At 44.6% G+C, this 18088-nt stretch overlaps 1 protein-coding gene across 2 annotated transcripts in view; it reads left to right on the top strand.

Moving 5' to 3' along the window:
• Positions 1 to 2464: 2464 nt before the first annotated feature.
• LOC309879567 (mitogen-activated protein kinase kinase kinase 20) overlaps positions 2465 to 18088 on the top strand; it is a 79116-nt gene continuing 63492 nt past the window's right edge. For both annotated transcript variants that reach the window (XM_082763384.1, XM_082763385.1), the window contains exons 1-3: positions 2465 to 2589; positions 2971 to 3135; positions 8510 to 8699. In XM_082763384.1, coding sequence (XP_082619510.1) covers positions 8541 to 8699 — 159 coding nt within the window. In that variant the 5' untranslated portion in view covers positions 2465 to 2589; positions 2971 to 3135; positions 8510 to 8540. The remainder of the gene's footprint in view (positions 2590 to 2970; positions 3136 to 8509; positions 8700 to 18088) is intronic.

Here is an 18088-nt window from a genome sequence, read left to right as displayed (position 1 = left end):
TGTGCAATAGCCCGTTGACCTGAATTCAGACACTGAGCTGAGGAAAGTGATTTCTTTTCCCCGAGATCTCCACAGCCCACTTCACCACAGGGCCATGCAAAAACCCTGCTGGCACAAGGCTGGAGGCACTGCAGCACCAGCGGGAGCAGGGCTGGCCGGGCAGCGGAGGGGTGTGACGGCTGCTATTGGCAGCCGGGGTGATTTAAACCACCTGGATGTATGCATGAAACTGTATTTTCCATGCTGAAAGGCAGAGAGACGTCACTGCATGCCCAGTGTGGCAATGAGATGTAAAGAGACAATTCTTAGGAGTCCTTCCAACTCTGAAATGCAGTTAAGAGTTGCTAGAGCTGCCCTTCTCCTGCCCTAGTTGTTGTGGCTTCACAATAACATTTGTTAGCTTTTAAATATTTTCCTTTTCTGCCTGTTCTACATGCATTGAAGCCTGAGTTTGGGATGAAGTTCTCCAAAGCTAATCCAGTCTGAATTTTCTACACAGAAAGGGGAAAATAGTGGTACCACCACATGCTGGCTCACTTTAATTTGCTGTTTCAACATGTGAAACTGCGACAACTCTGATTTCTTTTTTTACCTAATTCTTTAGTTCTCATGATAATGGAAAAAAAGCTTGAAAGTATCTGAAGACTCATTAACCAGAAAGCAGGAGGACCACAAACCCCAAAATGTACACTTAAAACCTTGCTTCAGTAACTAAAATACAAGTTTTATGATAGCTCACCACTTGGGTTTGCCAATACTCGCACAGTGCGGCATATGTACAGGCTCCTGCTCATTTGCTCCCTTGTCCTCTGATAGAGCAAGTGCAATTAAATATTTTGATCAGTGATACATTAGCAGCTCTTGGCGCAGACTCTGCACTCCTGCTCTTGGAGCAGGAAACATTAACCACCCCCGCAGTTTATGTTTTATCTTACACGCTACCGGAATAATCTATTTCTTTCTACAGCCGGGGCCTAAAGTCAGCCGTGATACATCCTGATGCAGCGCACACGCAGCCATGTGGACAACACGCCCCAGGCAAGAGGCCTCTGAACATGAGCACACTGCTGTCCACAGCAAATGCCTATGAATTGAGTGATTTAACATTTAAATGGATTTTAAAGTCATTTGACTAATTGGCAATTGCCTCAGACAGGAAGGATAAACATGTTAGTCACAGCGTTTAGGAGACTACGCAGCACCTCTCCTCCTCCAGAGCGTGAGTTTCATGTGATTCGCATTTGGTATTCGTGCTTTCATGCTGCAGTGCCTTGCACTGATTGGAGACTTCTCCAGGCTCACCAGCTGCCCCCTCACAAAGCGTGCACTCTAAGGTCAGAGGGAAAGTGCCCCAAAGCGCCGTACCAGCGCTTTGCAGCAGCAGAGCTTGCTGCCCTCCGTCACTTCTCATCCTGCCAGGAGAGCAGAGGGGAGGCCACCAGTGCATGCTGTTGGGCTTTCTCTTTGGGTACTTTCTGCACTGACTGCTTCGTGTCTTGGTAAACTCTGGTTAACTCTTGTGGAACACTTAAATAACGTGTTTTGTGCCCAGAAATGTGTACTTGTGCTCCACTGTTTTAACTTTTAACCAGCCTACCCCTTGCCTTGGGTAAAAGCCTATGATGTTTGTGAGATCATTGGATTTGATTCACCGGTAAAGAGCATCTCTGTGATTCATCCCGATACCATCCATCGCCGCGATGTACGGCCATGTACATGATGCTGTGCACCTCCTCACCAGTCACTGCACTACGCAGCTGATTTTTATGTGGTGCACCAACACATCCACATAGCAGCAGTGTGATGTGATGTGATGTGATGTGATGTGATGTGATGTGATGTGATGTGAGGGGTAACAAGGGGTTGAGGCGCCAGCGGACCCGAAGCCGCCGTGCAGGCAGTGCTGGCCGCGCCGGGGAGCGTGGCAGGGCAGCGATGGGCCCTGCGCCGAAGCCTTCACGACACCGACACGAGAAACGCGCCATCACGTCCACGGGACGCGTCTGCCCCAGGACACCGATTCTGCTTGCCCCCGAGCCCTTTGAGTCACTTCCTTCAGACGTGACAGCCCGCTCCCCCATTCCCAGTCTCCCAAAAGCCTGCCGTGAGGGCACAGCACCGCGCTGCCACCGACACCCTCGGGTAGGGGCTGCGCTGGGGACGGGGGCCGCCTCCCCGCCTCCTGCCCGACCCGAGGCGGCCATCCGAGGGCAGCCGGGCCCGGGACGGGGCTGCACCTGCCCGTCGCGGCCCTCGGTGACCCGTTACGAGCCCACCGGTACCGCGGCTGTCCCCAGGGCAGGGGCAGGGGCAGGGGCTGCGAGCCCCCCGCCCCCGCCCCGTCCCCTCTGGCCCCGCGGCCCCCCGGGCGGGTGGTGCCGGGGCCGGGCGGCGCGGGGCCGGCGGCGGCGGCTCCCCGGCACGCACCGGAAGCGCGGGGGACGGGGCGGGAGCCGCGGTCGCGCCGGTTGCAGCTTCCCCTCCCCTCCCCTCCCCTCCCAGCCGCCCTCCCTCCCTCTGCGGCGCGCGGGCCGCGGCTTCGGGGTCGGCGCCGCTCGGGTCCCGCCAGCCCGGAGTCCCTCGGGGAAGGTGAGGGGCACGGCACGGGACGGGACGGGACGGGACGCGGCGGGGCCGCGCGTTGCCGCTCGGCCGCCGTGGCCGAGCGCGAAAGCCGCAGCGCGGCACGGCGTGTCGGGACATGGCGCTGTCGGGACATGTCGGCGCTGTCGGGACGGGTCGGCGCTGGGGAGGCGCGGGGCCGGGGCCCGTTGGTGTTGCTGCGGCGCGGTCCTCGGCATGGGGTCCCCCGGGCTGCGCTTCGACGTGCGGGGCTCTCCCCGCCCTCCTTTTCCCCTCTGAACTTGTAAAGTGCGCCGGCAGGCTCTGCCTCCTTTCTAATTCCTTTCTTCTACTTCTTTCCTTTTTCCCACTTTTGCCAACCCTGCCCACGCCTGTCCCTTTCCGCAGGACGCTTCGTGTGCGCCGGTGGGGAGCCGTCGGGGGGCCCGGAGCCGCCGCTTCTCTGAGCGCCAGGAGCAGGGGTGGTTGAAGGCACAGGGCGAGCTCTGAGAACGTCAGGGCTGCCCGTTGGCGGCACGCAGTTCGGTGTTTCCAGGACTTTGTCCTCAAATTGTAAGTCCACCGAAGCTGGCCTCTTCTGCCGGTGCGGCGCGCTGCAGGCGGTGGCAGCCCAGGAGCGCGGCGCTGGCCCAGGCGAGGGGGCGTGCAGGTGCTGCCACGACGAAGGCCGGGGTCCCGTGGCCACGGGTGGTGGTGCCCAGGTGGGGCTTTGCTGTCCCCTGGGCCTGCACACAGGTGTAAGTGCGGTGCCACCGCTGCCGCACCTCGTGCAGGTTCCTCCCGGTGGGCACCGCTGGCGAGGCACGCTGTGAATGAAGCGAGCGCAGCGGTGTTGCCCCGAGATAAAATGTTTTCTATTTAAAGAGAGGCGTTCAGACCCTTCGGCCTCTGCTGTTGGTGCAGATCTGGTTGAAAATAGAATAGTTTGTTTCCTGAAGTACTCAAATTATTTAAGCTGAGTTGAGGTCTTTTTCCTGTAGCACTGATGTCTATATAAATTCAAATAAAATTAGAAATCTTATTAATGGAAGTTGCACAAAGTTCTCGTGCTCTGACAAAGGCTCGAGTGTTGTTGCTCTTGTAGCCTAGGTAGGCAGAATGCTGCCCTGAGTCCCAGCATCTGCACTGCTGCTGCTAAATCGGATCAAGAAAGTTTAGGAAATCCAGGGGTTGTTGGTTTTATTTTAACCTATTGGCAGATTGAGATATATTGAGTTCAGGAGTGTGCAGGGAGTTTGTTTGTATCTTACCCATTAACAGCTCATAATATGATTAAAGGGTCTTTTATTTATAAGAACTTCTCTTTCTGCAATACCTCTTGCAGGTCGATATTACTACAACTCCATGTCAGTGTTCTTGTTAGAAAAGACAATGGTTAACTATATTTTGGCTTGGTTTTCTTTTAGTGTGTGTTTTCTTTTAGTTTGTTTTGTTTTTGAAGTCAAAATAAGTGTGCTGCTGCAGAAATCCAGGTTGGTATCTTCGAGGACTGTAGGCCATGTTGGATACAAAGGATGATTAGGATCTAAAAATGGATGGTCAAAGACCCTGGAAGCAAAAGGACTGTTTTGCCAAATAAGGAAACTTGGCACATTCTGCTGTGTATTTTAAGATAGCACAAGTGTAGTGTGCTACTACTTTATTGGCAATATGTTGGCAGGATGCCTTCCCGAAAGAAGCACTGAATCAGGCTTCGTGGAGTCACACAGTGAAGTGGGGGGAGAGAGTTACAAAGGCATTTCCTTGAATAAATTATAAAGGTTGTTTTTTTATTATTACTTTTTGAGTGATCGGATATTTAAAAAGCGTCAGGTGCACATGCAAGGTGTGGGATGCAATTTAAAGTTGACAGGCGTGCACCGAGCTGCAGTTACAGTACAGTTTGTGCTAAACTCTTCCCTTCCTCCTGTCTCTAACGTGCAGGCCCATCAGGGGAAGCCACCCATGCTCGGGGAGCAGTAGCTGAGTGACAAGCAGCAGGGCCTTCTGGTTTGTGCTGGAATATAGCAGAGTGCTGCTGAGTGGCAGTTTCCCTGCTGCGCAGCACTTGTTTTGGGCACTGGGGTACTGCTGACTGCATCCTGTTTCAGTACGTGAAGGTGCAGGGCAGTGCAGTTGTGCCAGTTGCTCTCCCAAAAATGCTTTAATTTCAAAAGGTCAGTAATGGCTCGTTGTAGGCGGTTTCACACACTCAGCATTTATATTACTGCATTGAACTGAGCATGGCTTAATACCTTGCTGGAAAGTGGCTCTGGGTAATAGCACCCTGTTAGTACCCTGCATGCTAAATACTGCCAGAGGCGGCTTAGATCTGTTTCGTTGTGGTGTGAAATGACCAGCTTCTAACGTCCTGCTCAAATAAGTTACTACAAGGAAAACAATCTACACAGGAGAAGGTGGTGATATTTCTTGCACGATTACAAGCTCATGTGACTCGTTAGAAATACACCTGAAGAGGCACAAGCTTATTTTTCCCCCAAAGATCCCACAGAAATAATTGCAATAACCAGCAATCAGATGATTTCTTCGAATACTTGTCAGTCAGTTTCTGAACTGTGACACTTTCACTGTATAGACAGCAAGCAACAGGGTCCCTTGAGGTGGCGTTCCCCATGCTAAATGACAGCAGTAGTTGGGGAGCCTGAGCTGTGCCCCCTTGGAAGGGCAGCCCAATCCCTCCTCCCGCTGCGTGCCCGCTCAGCAGGAGCTGCCTGATGCCTCGCTGCAGCCCCAAGCAGGGGCTGCTCTCCAGGCTTGGAAAGCCTGCGGCCTGAAAATGTGCGACACGTGGGCAGAGTGATGCACTTGTTTTGGATAGAAGTAGAAGAATATGGAGTTTAAGGAAATACCAGATATTTTTCGTAACCAATGGTGTAAACTCAGATTGTTAAATATCTCTTAAAACACGGTGACAAGTTAATAACTGTGTGTGTAATTGTCACAAGCAGTTGTTACTCTAAACAGTTGTTTTCTCAAACATAACAAAGGGATTGATCCCTCTAATTGAGGATTAGCTACCTTGCATCAAGAAAAATGGAGTAATATTTAAACGGGTTTATTCTTTCATCTAGAGGAAGAAAACTGTATACCTGACTTAGGCTGTCATTAGTTACAGATCTCTCTTCATTTAGCATCGTGGGTAAATATCTTCCACTTTCTCTGGAAAAAAACTTCTGGGGGAACCTAATGCAAATCCATGAATCATTCTTTATATTATATTACTTACTGTATGCTGGTGACGGTAGCATCTGCATCTGACTATTGTAGATACATTTGAAAAGGTGTTTAAATAATGAACAGTAGCTTCTGCAAGTGCTTGTGTGCCAGGCACTGCACTGTAATTGCAGAAATGTTTAGGAATGGGTAAATTTTTAAACAGCAGGGAGGACACACAGAAAGGTACTTGCTTGCATTTACCAAGTGTCTGGTGTGGATTTTGTTCAATACTAGTAAATGTTGATGTCTGTTTTCAGTGAAATCTTAGAACAACGTTTAGTTCCATGCTAGTGTAACTTTCAAAAGTTAAATAATTCACTTGTTTGTATGCATAATTTGGTTCTTTTGGGTGAAGAGTAATTTAAGATAATTTGACAGCTTTTCAGAACTATTGAATTCAGATAGTAAAGGCCAGAAATAGTTGTTTCCTTTGATGCATTTTTGTTTTTGCTTGGTTTTCTGTTCCTTCTGCCATCTCCAACACAACCATCTGTTATCAGCTGTTCACGCTTTCCTCTTTAATTTATGGTCCAGTTGTGGTGCATATACTTTTGCCTGTGAGTGACATTACTCTTCTGAATAACTCTGTCATCAGTAAGGAGATTATTCACCGGAGCATAATTATCCACGTGCTTAAATGAGTCTCTGGATTGTGAAGCTTACCTGTTTTATTTGCCTATAAAGTGTCACATATGCGTGAGATGCATGTACACAGCATTGCCTTTGAAGAACTGCTGAATTAAAAATGACAAATGAGCTTTTGTTTCTGAGGACCAGGTAATTAAGCAGCATTGGCAAAGAAGCAAAAGTTAGAACAGCCTTCATTATGCTACTGATTTGCAGAAGGGACCGATTTCCTTTCCCTTGAGCTTTCCTTAAAGAAAGTATATGATGGGCAGTACAAAGGATGACTCTAATCTTCTGTAGGTACATAAGAGATGAAAGGAAATCAAATGACAACATTGACAAGGTTAAAACAAGAACAAAAGGTCAAAAGAAGAGTTCAGGCACTTAGCGAAGGAGCTGACGGGATACTGGAAGAAGACTTTATTTCCTGGTGCAGGGATGACCCTTGTGCTAGCTTGCAGAGCTGGGAACAGAAACTGTTGCCTCCTGGAGAGCATTGCAGACTGTTTGTCAGCGAGATGCGTGGTTGAAGCCAGCTCCCTCTAAAATGTGATGCCTTCTATAAACATGTTAAAGCTGTCCTGGCCTGGGCAGCCATTGCCTTTACCCTTGTGGGTAGTGAAGAGACCTGCAACACACCATGCAGTTTCAGAAAAGGCTGTTTGCTATCTTGTACAACATATAAAAACATATAAAAGAAAAATACTTTGGTATCCTCATCTCTCAGTTGGAGAATTGCTGCAACCAAATGGGGACAGAAATTTCTGGTCAAATGAGATCTCAAAATGTTTAACAAATTATGCACAAATTCAGGAGAGCCAGGAGAGGAAACGTGTGTCTGTTTCTGTTACAAAAGGGACAGCTTTTTTTGCAGCAGCCAGAGCTAGGTATATCACAGATGCAGTTCCCAAGCACATGGTGTCTTGTACTATCTCAGAAAGCCCTGCAGGCTGGAGGCTCCTGAACTTGTGTTGTATTTTGATCCCGTAGATAGATCAGTATAACTGGAGGTGTAACTTTCACCAGCAAAACAGTATCTGTTTGTTTTGCTCAGACCTATCTCTGTTTCAGTTTACGCTGATAAGCTTACTTTCATTAGCTGCCTGTATAGTGACTCTTGGTGGGGATTAAAGCTTGTTGGTCTAAGCTGGTGCAGGTTCCTACCACAAGCCTCAAGGTCCTGCAGACAGCATGTGGCAGGTTCTGCGGGATCCTGCCTGCTCTGCGCTCCTCCGGAGAAGTTGAAGCTTTCCCATCTAATACCATTTAAAAAAAAAAAAAAAAAAAAGAAAAAGAAACCTAAAATTAGTCATTGTTCACTCGCTTAGGTGATAACATTGCTTGAAATTTGCTGCAGGCATGAGGTTTATCACTTTGAAATCTCTGAGAAGGACGTTCTGTTCTCCTGGCAGCAAAGATGGATCGTCTCTCAAAACCGCCGAAGCCGGTCTTGGCACAGGCTGCAGAATTTCACATATTGCAACCCAGATAAATTACTGTGTGCTTACACTTTGTTGTAACATGCGAACAGAACTGACTCATTTAGAAAAAGACTTTTGTTGTGGGCAGGTTTTTCTGCACCCTGGTGAAGAGTGCTGCTACCTGGCTGGCAGCGCGCGCCCCGTGTGTGCCGCCGTGCGCCTGGCAGCCCGGCGCAGGGTGCTGTGTGTCGTGCAAAGTGATCACAACAGGCAAGAGCGCGTGCTTCGCATGCCTGAGCTCCTATGCAAGCTGGGATTTGAAAGCACATTTCCCGTCTGTCAGTGGGCTCGGTGCTGGGGAGCGTGGTGACGCGCTTGCGTTTCGCACAGCTCCTTCCAAGGTGCTCGGGAGACCTCCGCGTAACTGCAGAGTATTTTTAGTCCTTTCTGTCTCCCAGCTGTTCCTAATAGCTTGTGCAAATAATGTAAACATTTGCATAGCCTGTTGGGCTGCGAGCTCCTAGACTTTTTCCTCTTATGCTCGGTGGATTTTACTGCAGTGTGCTTGTTGCAACAGGTTCTTGTTTTGGGGTGTCTGAACATAGGTAAGAATGTCCATAAATCCGTGGAGTGAGTATTAATTACAGCTTTTCTCTTCACAGATTTTGCTGTGGTATATTTTGTCATTATGAGATGTCGTCTACCAGTGCTTCATTTGTGCAAATTAGATTTGATGACTTGCAGTTTTTTGAGAACTGCGGTGGAGGGAGTTTTGGGAGTGTCTATCGAGCCCGATGGATTTCTCAGGACAAGGAGGTGGCTGTAAAGAAGCTGCTCAAAATAGAAAAAGAGGTAAGAGTTTACTTTTAATTTCTTTGTCTGCTGTGGAAACAAGGACATACATTCAATTCTTGAGTTAATTGAAGCAATCCGACTTGTTTGTTTGTTTAATTACAAAAACCTGTAACTGGATGTTGTTACAACAAATACATACTGAGGGGGCTCTGCCTGAGTGTGTCTGATTTAAAGCATTCTTGTTTTACTGTGTCTTTGCTGCCCTCCTCTACCTTTCCTGTATAGCAGCTCCTCTCTGTCATGACCCTGAGGAGGAGAAAAGCTGCTGCACTTGTGGAGCTAGTAATTTCCACTTGATTCCACTGGGCACATTGCTAGGTAGGAGTACTTAGCATTCACTGGCTCTGCCTGCCTTGCTTTTGTCCTTACATGTAGTCTCACAGGCGCTGTGGCTGGTGCCTGTACGTTTGCTGTAGGCATCACGTGTACTGCTAGGTGTTGCCCCTGCCCTGCTGCTGCAGGAGCTGTTCATGTGGGGCTCCATAAGCTTTGAGCTGCTCACAGGTGCGCCTCTGCCTGGCCCTGTCTCGCGGTGTGGTTAAAGGCTAACCATTATACTAGTTGCCTTCTCCAGTGGCTTCCTGTGTGGCTGGAAGACAGACAGGTCCTTCAGCACTTCCGTGGGAAAAGGCAGAATGACTACTTACTGCAACTTAGCCAGCCGTAAGAGGTTTACCTGAAAATCCTCTTGACCCTTAGCTTTCTATGGTGCCTGCAGTCCTCCAGAACTCCAGTCTGCGTGCAGGTCTGCCACTAGCGCTGCAGCCAGGCTGCACTGGTGTAGCACTGGACAGCACTGGGCTGTCATTCCAGTATGGTATATCTTACACATATGTATGCATCTTATGTCTTCTATGCAATACCCTCAAAGTGTTTTAGGAAGAGAGTTAGAAGCTGAATCGTGGCAAAGCAGCTCTGAGGATGACATGCTTAGCAAATAACCAGACACCAAGATTCACCTACTGTTGCAGCAACAGAGTTAGCCCAATTGCGTCATGCATAGTGATGTGATAAGCATGTTTGATCATGATTAAGCAAGTTACTGTGTAAAATAATGTGGATCTCATGTTTTTTCTATTGAGGATGGTAGAAGAGGTACATGTTCTGTCCAATGTCAATTTGTATACTTTTCTCTTTGTCTTTGAACATTAACAAATATTAAAAATGAAAAGACAAGTAAAATCAGTGCTAGGCAACATCAGTAACATGCTGCTTGAAAATCATCTGACTGGCGGATCTCAGCAGTGATCATATCTTTATTGAATATATGTGTCTGTATTAGTTAGACCTGTTACATACTGAAAGACTACTTAAAAACAGAATTACTACAACTTGTGATGGCATAAACCTTAGTGGAATGGGAAATAATGGAGGAAGTAGGACAGTTTATGTATGACCTGACGCAGCTGGACCATTCAGATGACATTTTTTCTAAACATTGAAATGCAAAGTTCAACTTGTAGTGAGGGGTACAGGTTACACACTGGGAAAAGGAAACTGTATGCTAGAAAGAATATAGTATAGTTTCTAGCTTATCATGGTGCTGTTACAAATAATGTCCTTGCATATACAAATGAGGACCAAGTCATTTGTAAGAAGCGGGCATGGTTTGTCTGGGTAAGTCGCGGTGGGGAAAGGGTGTTAGGCAGTGGGAGCAGTCCTCGTTGGATTGTTTCTAAAGGAATGCTGACAAACTGGAGGGGCAGCCCAGGGGAATTGCAAAACACACTCAGAGAGTGGAAAGTATGGGGGTGCAAGGGAGTGTGTCTGTGGGTATGACAGAAAGGATTGTCAGCAGAAGTGGGCAAGTGCCTTCAAGTACAAAATCTGCATGTTTTTCTTCAAGCCAGTCACCACTTGGAACCTAAACTAGCAAGATGGGTTCTAGTTGTGAGCAGCGTGGTATGGGCAATTTATCTTGAAAGGTTTCTGGAGGGGCAGCATAGAGGCAAGTGGTGATACCTTAGGTAAGTCTAGAAAGATTTGCCAGAATCAGTCTGTCAAAAACCTTGGGGAATTAAAAAAAAAAAAAAAAAAAAAAAAAAAAAGTAAGAGCTTGTTTACAACAATTGCATTTTCATATGGAGAAAATGCTCTGGGCTTGTTTAATCTAGTGTCAAAAAGTTATTACAAGAACTAAAGGTTGGGATCTGAAGCCAGACAAATTAAAATGGGAAATAAAGCACAAATTATAAGGAGTGAGGATGAGTAATACTTGGAAAAGACTACATGGGGATGGAGTGAAGATGGAGAATCCTTTCCATCTCTTCATGTCTTCACATTGAGATGAGATGTCTTTTTGGACAACTGCTTCTGTCATGGTGTTGAGTTCAGCAGAAGAGGGCTCAGTGAGGCATGGTGGCCTGTGTGTGGTACACTGGAGGCGAGACTCAGTTATCTGAAGGTCTTTTCTGACCCTAATGGCTGTCAGTCTGTTTACATATGTAGTATGCAGCATGTTTGTCCATAGTATGTTTATCTGTAGTGATGACAATATTGAACGTCTGTGACTTAACTGTGCTTAAAGTCATGGTGAGTCAATGACTTTTCGGATAGCACTAGAAAAATAACTCGCTCAAACTGTATGTAGATATTTGGACAGCTTGCATTTAGTGCGGAAAACTAATTGTTGCCCTTTCTGAACTTCTTTGAAAGGAAGTGTCCTTTTTAACTCCGTGACTGATTGTCTTTCATTTCTCTTAACTGCTGCCAATAATCCATAACAACTGAATAAAGAGAAAACAGAGGCGTTGGGAAAAGCTTGCTCAGAGGAATTTCATGCTTGCTGAGTCCAAGGGCACAAGCCAAGTCAATAGAGCAGTGGTGTCATTCTGCAAATATGTTGTATCTGTGCTTCATTTTATTAAACAAACCAAACAAAAACAGTAAATATCTTGAAGGCTTTCTATTAGCCAAATGACTGGTAGGTTCTGACATGTAAGACAAAGCGTTTTTTGTTCCAGTATATAGCCGCATCTCATACTAAAATATGTACTCGGAAAAACTAATAAATACTTAAAAGGGTGTAGCTCAGGCAGGTTTCTTCAAAAGTCTTTAAAATGTGGAAAATGGGAAGATCTCTGCAAGACATTAACTTCTTATGGAGAGATAGTAAAATCTGACTGTACAGGAAGAGGTGCATGTTTATGTGGATGAGAGCAGCTAAATAGGTGTACTGAGAGAGAGAAATACTCTGCCAGACCTTGATTAGAGTATCAGATCTGCAGCTCTGGGAAAGACTTAAGCCGATTAGGTAAACTGTAAGAGTGTGTCTTGAGTGATTAAGTAACAGCAAAAACAAAATTAAATTGCAGTTTTACTGTCTTGTACAGGCACTTTAGTGGGGTTTGGTTTTAAGGAAGGAACAGTAGTTCTTTGTGAATTGTTTTATGGAATATGAAACTATTAGCATGACGTTTGTGATGCATACAGGGGAAGCAGAAATGTCTCCTGTAGTAGGATGTGTGCTTGCTCCTTCTGCCCCAAGTGATAATTATGTGCACTCATTGAAGAAAATCACACACCTTCTACTCAGGAAGTTATTTGGTATTTTTGTGAACAATTTGTGTGAGTTATTGGATAGGCCCATAATTTGTCTCCTGCTGAAGCAGATGGGAGTGATTAGGCCAAAGGCCTTATTCTGCAAATTGCTTGCAGTTTTTTGACTCCATTATCCAGAGCAGATACCTGCCTGAGCAAAATGTTACAGCCTGCTGTTGGATACCTTAGCTGTTCACCAAACAGCATCTGCCTCCTCTGTCTGTCTGTGCGGCTCCCGGGTTCACCTGTTGGCTGTCACCGCGTTGAAGGCTGTGTTTTTGGTGTTGTTTTTCAGTCCTTGGCACCCGGTCAGGACAGCGCTGCGTCACTGTGAGGTTCATCGCTGCTGGAGCTTACCTGAAACTTGTGTTTAATTGCAGCGTGTCTGCTCTCTGGAGCCACGAACGGCCTCTGTGCAGTTGATGGGCAGCAGCGTTGTTTGTGGTTAGCTTACCTCAGCTGCTAAACCACAGGGTTGAGGTAGAGGGTGGCTTGGTTTCACTCAGTATGGCTGGTCCTGGACCTCCTCCCAGCACAGGCCCTGCTCTGAAGCAGCCACATGCCAGTGACGGAGAGAGGCAGGAGTAAAACAGTGTAAAATGCAACTGAAAGCTATTGGAAAGTGCTTCTGATGAACTAACAGCCACTCGGGCATAAAAAATGTTGAACTGAATACTGTTAACTGTGCGTGTTTTGTTCAGTCATGTCTGCATGATGGAATGGGATTTTATGAGGCTTGAGAACAAAAACATGTTCTTACAGGTTTTGAGGCAGTATTGCTGGAAGTCTGGCTACCATAGGAATTAATTCTATATTGCTATATTGTCAGTTTTTTGGTTTTTTTTTTTTTTTTTTTGCACATATGCATTATATACAATAAGCTTTAGGGGATCTTTTCAACTGCTTCATAAAACTTTTCATATGGAAAGTAATGCAGCTTGTTCCCTCTTTTTATTTTATGGTTCCTTTTGGAAGAGACTGTCCAGAAGGCATTGATTGTGCCTGTAACTTCCAAACTGAATGAATTAAGCTTAATCATAGGCATGTCACTAAGCTTACCTCAGTCATGTTTGTACTCTTAAAAGAGTATGTGGTAATTTTAATGTGGGTCATAAGAGTAAGGACTGGGAATGACTTTCAAGAGTAACAAGAGAAAAACAACAGAGTAAAATAAAGCAAAACAAACCAAACCGAGTTGAAATTCATACGTAGCCCAGACAGGACTAAAAATAGTAGATGTTTTTGCTTGCAGTTTATAGCTATTAAGGGTGCTTGGGTGCCAGCCTTGAATGACTTGTCCATTCTGGGACATTCTGGCTGTAATGAAGAGCAGTTTTGATGCTTTTTAAATTATTTTATTAGCTCTTTCTAGGACCTTCTACTCCCTTACCCCTTTCATTTCTGAATCGGTCAGTTTTTAAAGTGATTCAGGATGACATCTGTCAGGAAATGTCTACATTTACTTGATTGTGACACAGAGAGGAGGGGCAACAAACCCACGGATTCCAATATGTGATCCTTGGATGCACACAGGATTGCTAAAGAGCTGTAAAAGATGACCTAGTGTATATGTTATAGAAGGTGTAGGCATGAAATATACGAACTTTCCAGAGAGACATGAACAGATGAAGGAAAACTAGAATTCACTTTTTAAAATTAAACATCCCTGAACTAAGTGATCTCATGGGAACATTTTTAGCCCCATCTTTATTTAAAGAAATGCTGCTGTATCTTGTGAACAGCTGAAAAGAAATAAAACTGTATTTTACTATATTGAAGGGGGATCTTAAAATGTCTTTTTTTTTATTTAACAGAATGGTTATTTTGTAGGATTTTCTGTTTCTTTTTATAATTTGGTAAAGGAAATGGCTTTTCCCACTTCTCTGAGCACTAAGGTACCCCCATAATGGTATCAGGATACTCAGTATCCTTGCTATTCTGTGGCTGTTGTGAAAATCAGTTCAGATGCTGCAACTGTTTTATATTCTCTGCCTCAGAATAAACCATTTTGATAGTACAGGCTTCTGCAACAAATCTCTGGCTGTATCTGCTTTTGATTTTACACTGCTCTTGGCCTTCATTCAAGGGACATTTTCTGAAGGACATTATATTGTAAAAGAATTACATGTTCTCAGGTCTCAAGAAAGTGTGTTAAGAGACTTTCATAGTGGATGCTTTGGGTAAGACTTGGGCAGAATATGTGTTGCAATCAAATGGTGTTTGGGAGATACCAGCCTAATGAAAAAATGATGTAACATTACCAGAATACATTTATTCTTGGGAAGAACAGGCATTATTTTAATTTTGTCTGTTTTAAAGAGGTACTTTATTCCTCTATGTCTCTGCTCCTCAAAGTGTTCTCAGAAACGTAGCTGTCCAGGCACAGAAACATACTGGTCTGTATTTTGCTGTATTTTATTGGGGTGGATTTTTATTTTTTTACTTGTGTATTTAAACATTTTGTACTAAGTTTTTCATTAGATGAGTAACATCTTTCAGAGTTGCTTCATCTAAATAATGAGTATTTGTATTACAAGTTGTGTAGCTTAGTGAGATATTTTGTCCAGCTTAATTTGAGCTTCTTACCGGTTTGTATATACACAGTTCTTTTAAATCAAGCCAATTTTGGCTTAATTTGATTTAAACATCAACTTCAATGAAACTGGCGTGGCACAGCTCATACTGGCACTCTGTGGTTTCAAAAGTTATTTTGGGTCACTTGAGACGTAGTGACTGTTGATGTTGTTATCTTAGCTTGCAATAAATGAAAAGCAGTTTTACAAGTGCTTGTGAATCTTGCTGTAGCCATATTTAAGAAGTTACCCTATCCCTTTTTATCTGCTAAACCAGCAGATTTTGTATCGAAACTGTAAAGGATTAAGTTCATGTTTCCTTCTGTTGACTGATGGACAGCTGTGAACAATAACAAACAAGCCTGATAAACAGGTAAATTAATAAAGAAGCAGCAGGTTTTCTGTGTTGCTTCCTTTCGCTTGATTCTCTTGAATTGTCTTGAACTTTGTAAGAGTGAAGCTGAACTACTTTGTGGGTGCTGCTGGTCAGGAGTATGCAGGCAGTTGCCAGAGCTTGGTTGATGCACAGAAACGTGTCGTGTATCCAATCCCTTATGTAGGAGTAGTATCTCTGTGAGGTCTTGGATCCTTTCAACTCAGTTATCTTTACATTTGCCTTTTCAGAAGGTGCAACTCATCAGGTGAACAAGTTTTAACACCACAATTCTACAAATTGTGAATAAATATTGTTTTTGTAATGGAGAAAACCCGTTTCTGTCAATTATTTAAAAAGCACTGTCTTATCCTTCTTGCTGCCCACAGTATCCAGCCTGTTAGGGTATTCCTTAATATTCTTCCATTTTTCCATTTCACAATTAATTTAATTCCATTCTATATTATTTTCAATATTATTCTGTCAATCTGCTGCAAATTTTTGTTGGCAGTGGGCTGGAATTGGCAGTAGGTACTAAGTAGATACTTAGCCATGATTAAGTTTTGGTTTTGTTTTTCCCGTCTAGATATATTTTTCCCTTTTTGGTCTACTTTTTGCATGGGCTCAGTTATTATTTACAATTTGGAGGAGAGGTTGCATTGCTTATTTCTCCATGCCAGTAACCCTTGACATCAAATTGTGGCTCTTTTGTGTCCCCTCCCACGACATTCACTGACCCTGGGTTTCTGTTGAAGTGATCAACTGCAAAATGGTATTCTGGGATGTTGAAGCTGTACTGAAGCATCACTAGAAATCTCATGGATGTAGAAGAGCTCCTTTTCTCTCGAGGTGCTCTTTGCAGACTCAAGAAGTTGCGAGACAGTTGAAGTTAGTTTTTATGTAACTGTAGTTTTATCTAAGTCTGTAAGTTTCTTAAGACAAAGTTACAATAACAAAATCCTGCTGCAGGTGAAATCTGGTAGTAACTTTATAGTAAGCACTTGCATGTTTGAGTATCAGGTGCTTTGAGGGATGGGGACAAGTTAAAGGTCTGTGACCAGCACTGAAATCCACTGCTGTTGCAGTCCCTGGGAGCTCTAATTAAATAATGCACATGCATTGCAGTACGTGGAATAACAAATTATTGTTTCTGTTGGTAATAAATTTGCTGCTGAGTATTTTATGAATCTAATAACATTCCTAGATTGTTGCATGTAAGTGTGTGGTTGATCAAATGCAGTTTAGTGTTTGTGCTGGAGCTGTGATCTGAGTCCTGTCTTTTGGGGTCATAGTACAGTTTCTACTCTTTGTTGGATTCAAAGCTGAGTGCAGGAGACACAGTCTTTGGTTGGGGGTCCCCTGCTATGTGCGTTGCAGCAATGGCATATTGAACAGTGAGTTTTGTCCTCCTAAGAGGGCAGTAAAAATCTCGATAGGACTGGACACGCTCTTCTTTTCTAGCCTCTTTTTTTTTTTTTTTTCCTTTTTGTCCTTAATTTTTGTCTGGTTACACATGAGCTGCAAGAGGGTCTGGGGCAGAAGATTTCATTGAAAACAAAGCTGAGAAGCATATAGATTCTAACTTTAAGGGACACATCAAAATGAATCTGGTTTTAATTGTAAACGATGCAACTCTGCTTGTAAAGGTTATTGCACGTTTACCTATTGCCACTTATTAAGGTGCTGACAGAGAAAGTTTCCTTTTTAAGAGGACAGTATAAACAGTGTGAGGCAGCTTTCAGACCTGTTTATGTTAGTGGGAGGCTGCAGAGGAACAGCTCCAGTGTTAACCCTTTCTCTCACACTCAGTTAATGGTGCTAAGCCAACAGGGGCGAATAAGGAGCTGCTTGCCTGATCCAGCTGCCTCCAAACTGCCCTGTGTCTCCTTAAGTGTGCTTCACTTCAACTTTCCCATTCAGCTACTGGGGAGGAATCCTTTTTGCAAATACACATTGATTTACTGGATTCATCTGTAAACTGTTCTGCCTAATTTTCCATTTCAAAAAGCAACCACCACAAAGGAGTTGGGAGGCAGGAGTAACAGCAACTGTGCCCAAAGGCACAGCCCTGGGCAAGCTCACTGCAAGGGGAAGGGGCCACGTCCATTCCCTTCCTCCTCTCCACCTCTGTCTGGCTGTGTGTTTCACTCCCAAGCTTCCAAAACTCGAGGATTGTGATCATAGAATCATAGAATATCCTGAGTTGGAAGGGACCCTTAAGGATCATCAAGTCCAACTCTTGACACCGCACAGGTCTACCCAAAAGTTCAGACCATGTGACTAAGTGCACAGTCCAATCTCTTCTTAAATTCAGACATGTGTTGTTAAGCAAAGCAGAGAGAAAATCATGTCATGAGACTTGCCTGCAAAAATGTTTACATTTTGTGTGCGCGTGTTGGGTATGTGAGTTTCTAGTGGCCATATCAAAAATAAGCTTGCTTTATAGGAACAGAAAACCCTAAAACTGACCTTTGAGTTGCAGTAGGAGAAGCAGGGAAGCTCTTGGTGGACACAAGATGAGATTCAGCTGATTAAGCTCATATTTGGAAAGTGGGGAAGAAACAATAGGCATGCATGCAGCCTGGGCTGGCATCAGCTTTTAAATGAAAGCTGAGGTTCTCTACTAACTTTTGTATAGCAGAGGCAGAAAATAAGAGAGGTACATAGGTGGTTGTTCTGGAAACTTGTTTTAAGATCATCTAGTTGCTGCACCCTCTGGTGAGTGATTGACGTTTTCCAATGCAGAACCTTTCTCTTCCTTGGAAGAGTCACAGAGCAAAGAAAATGTGCATGCCAGTGTGCAGATAGAAGGGAAAAAAAGCACAGAAATTACTTTTTGTCTAAGCATATACTAACTTTTGTTTTAATAATACTAGATGTGTTTGAGACAGACCTGTCAA

Source organism: Aythya marila (assembly GCF_965140915.1).
Source record: "Aythya marila genome assembly, chromosome: 6".
Taxonomy (NCBI): Eukaryota; Metazoa; Chordata; class Aves; order Anseriformes; family Anatidae; genus Aythya; species Aythya marila.
This window is presented reverse-complemented; position numbering and strand designations above follow the sequence as displayed.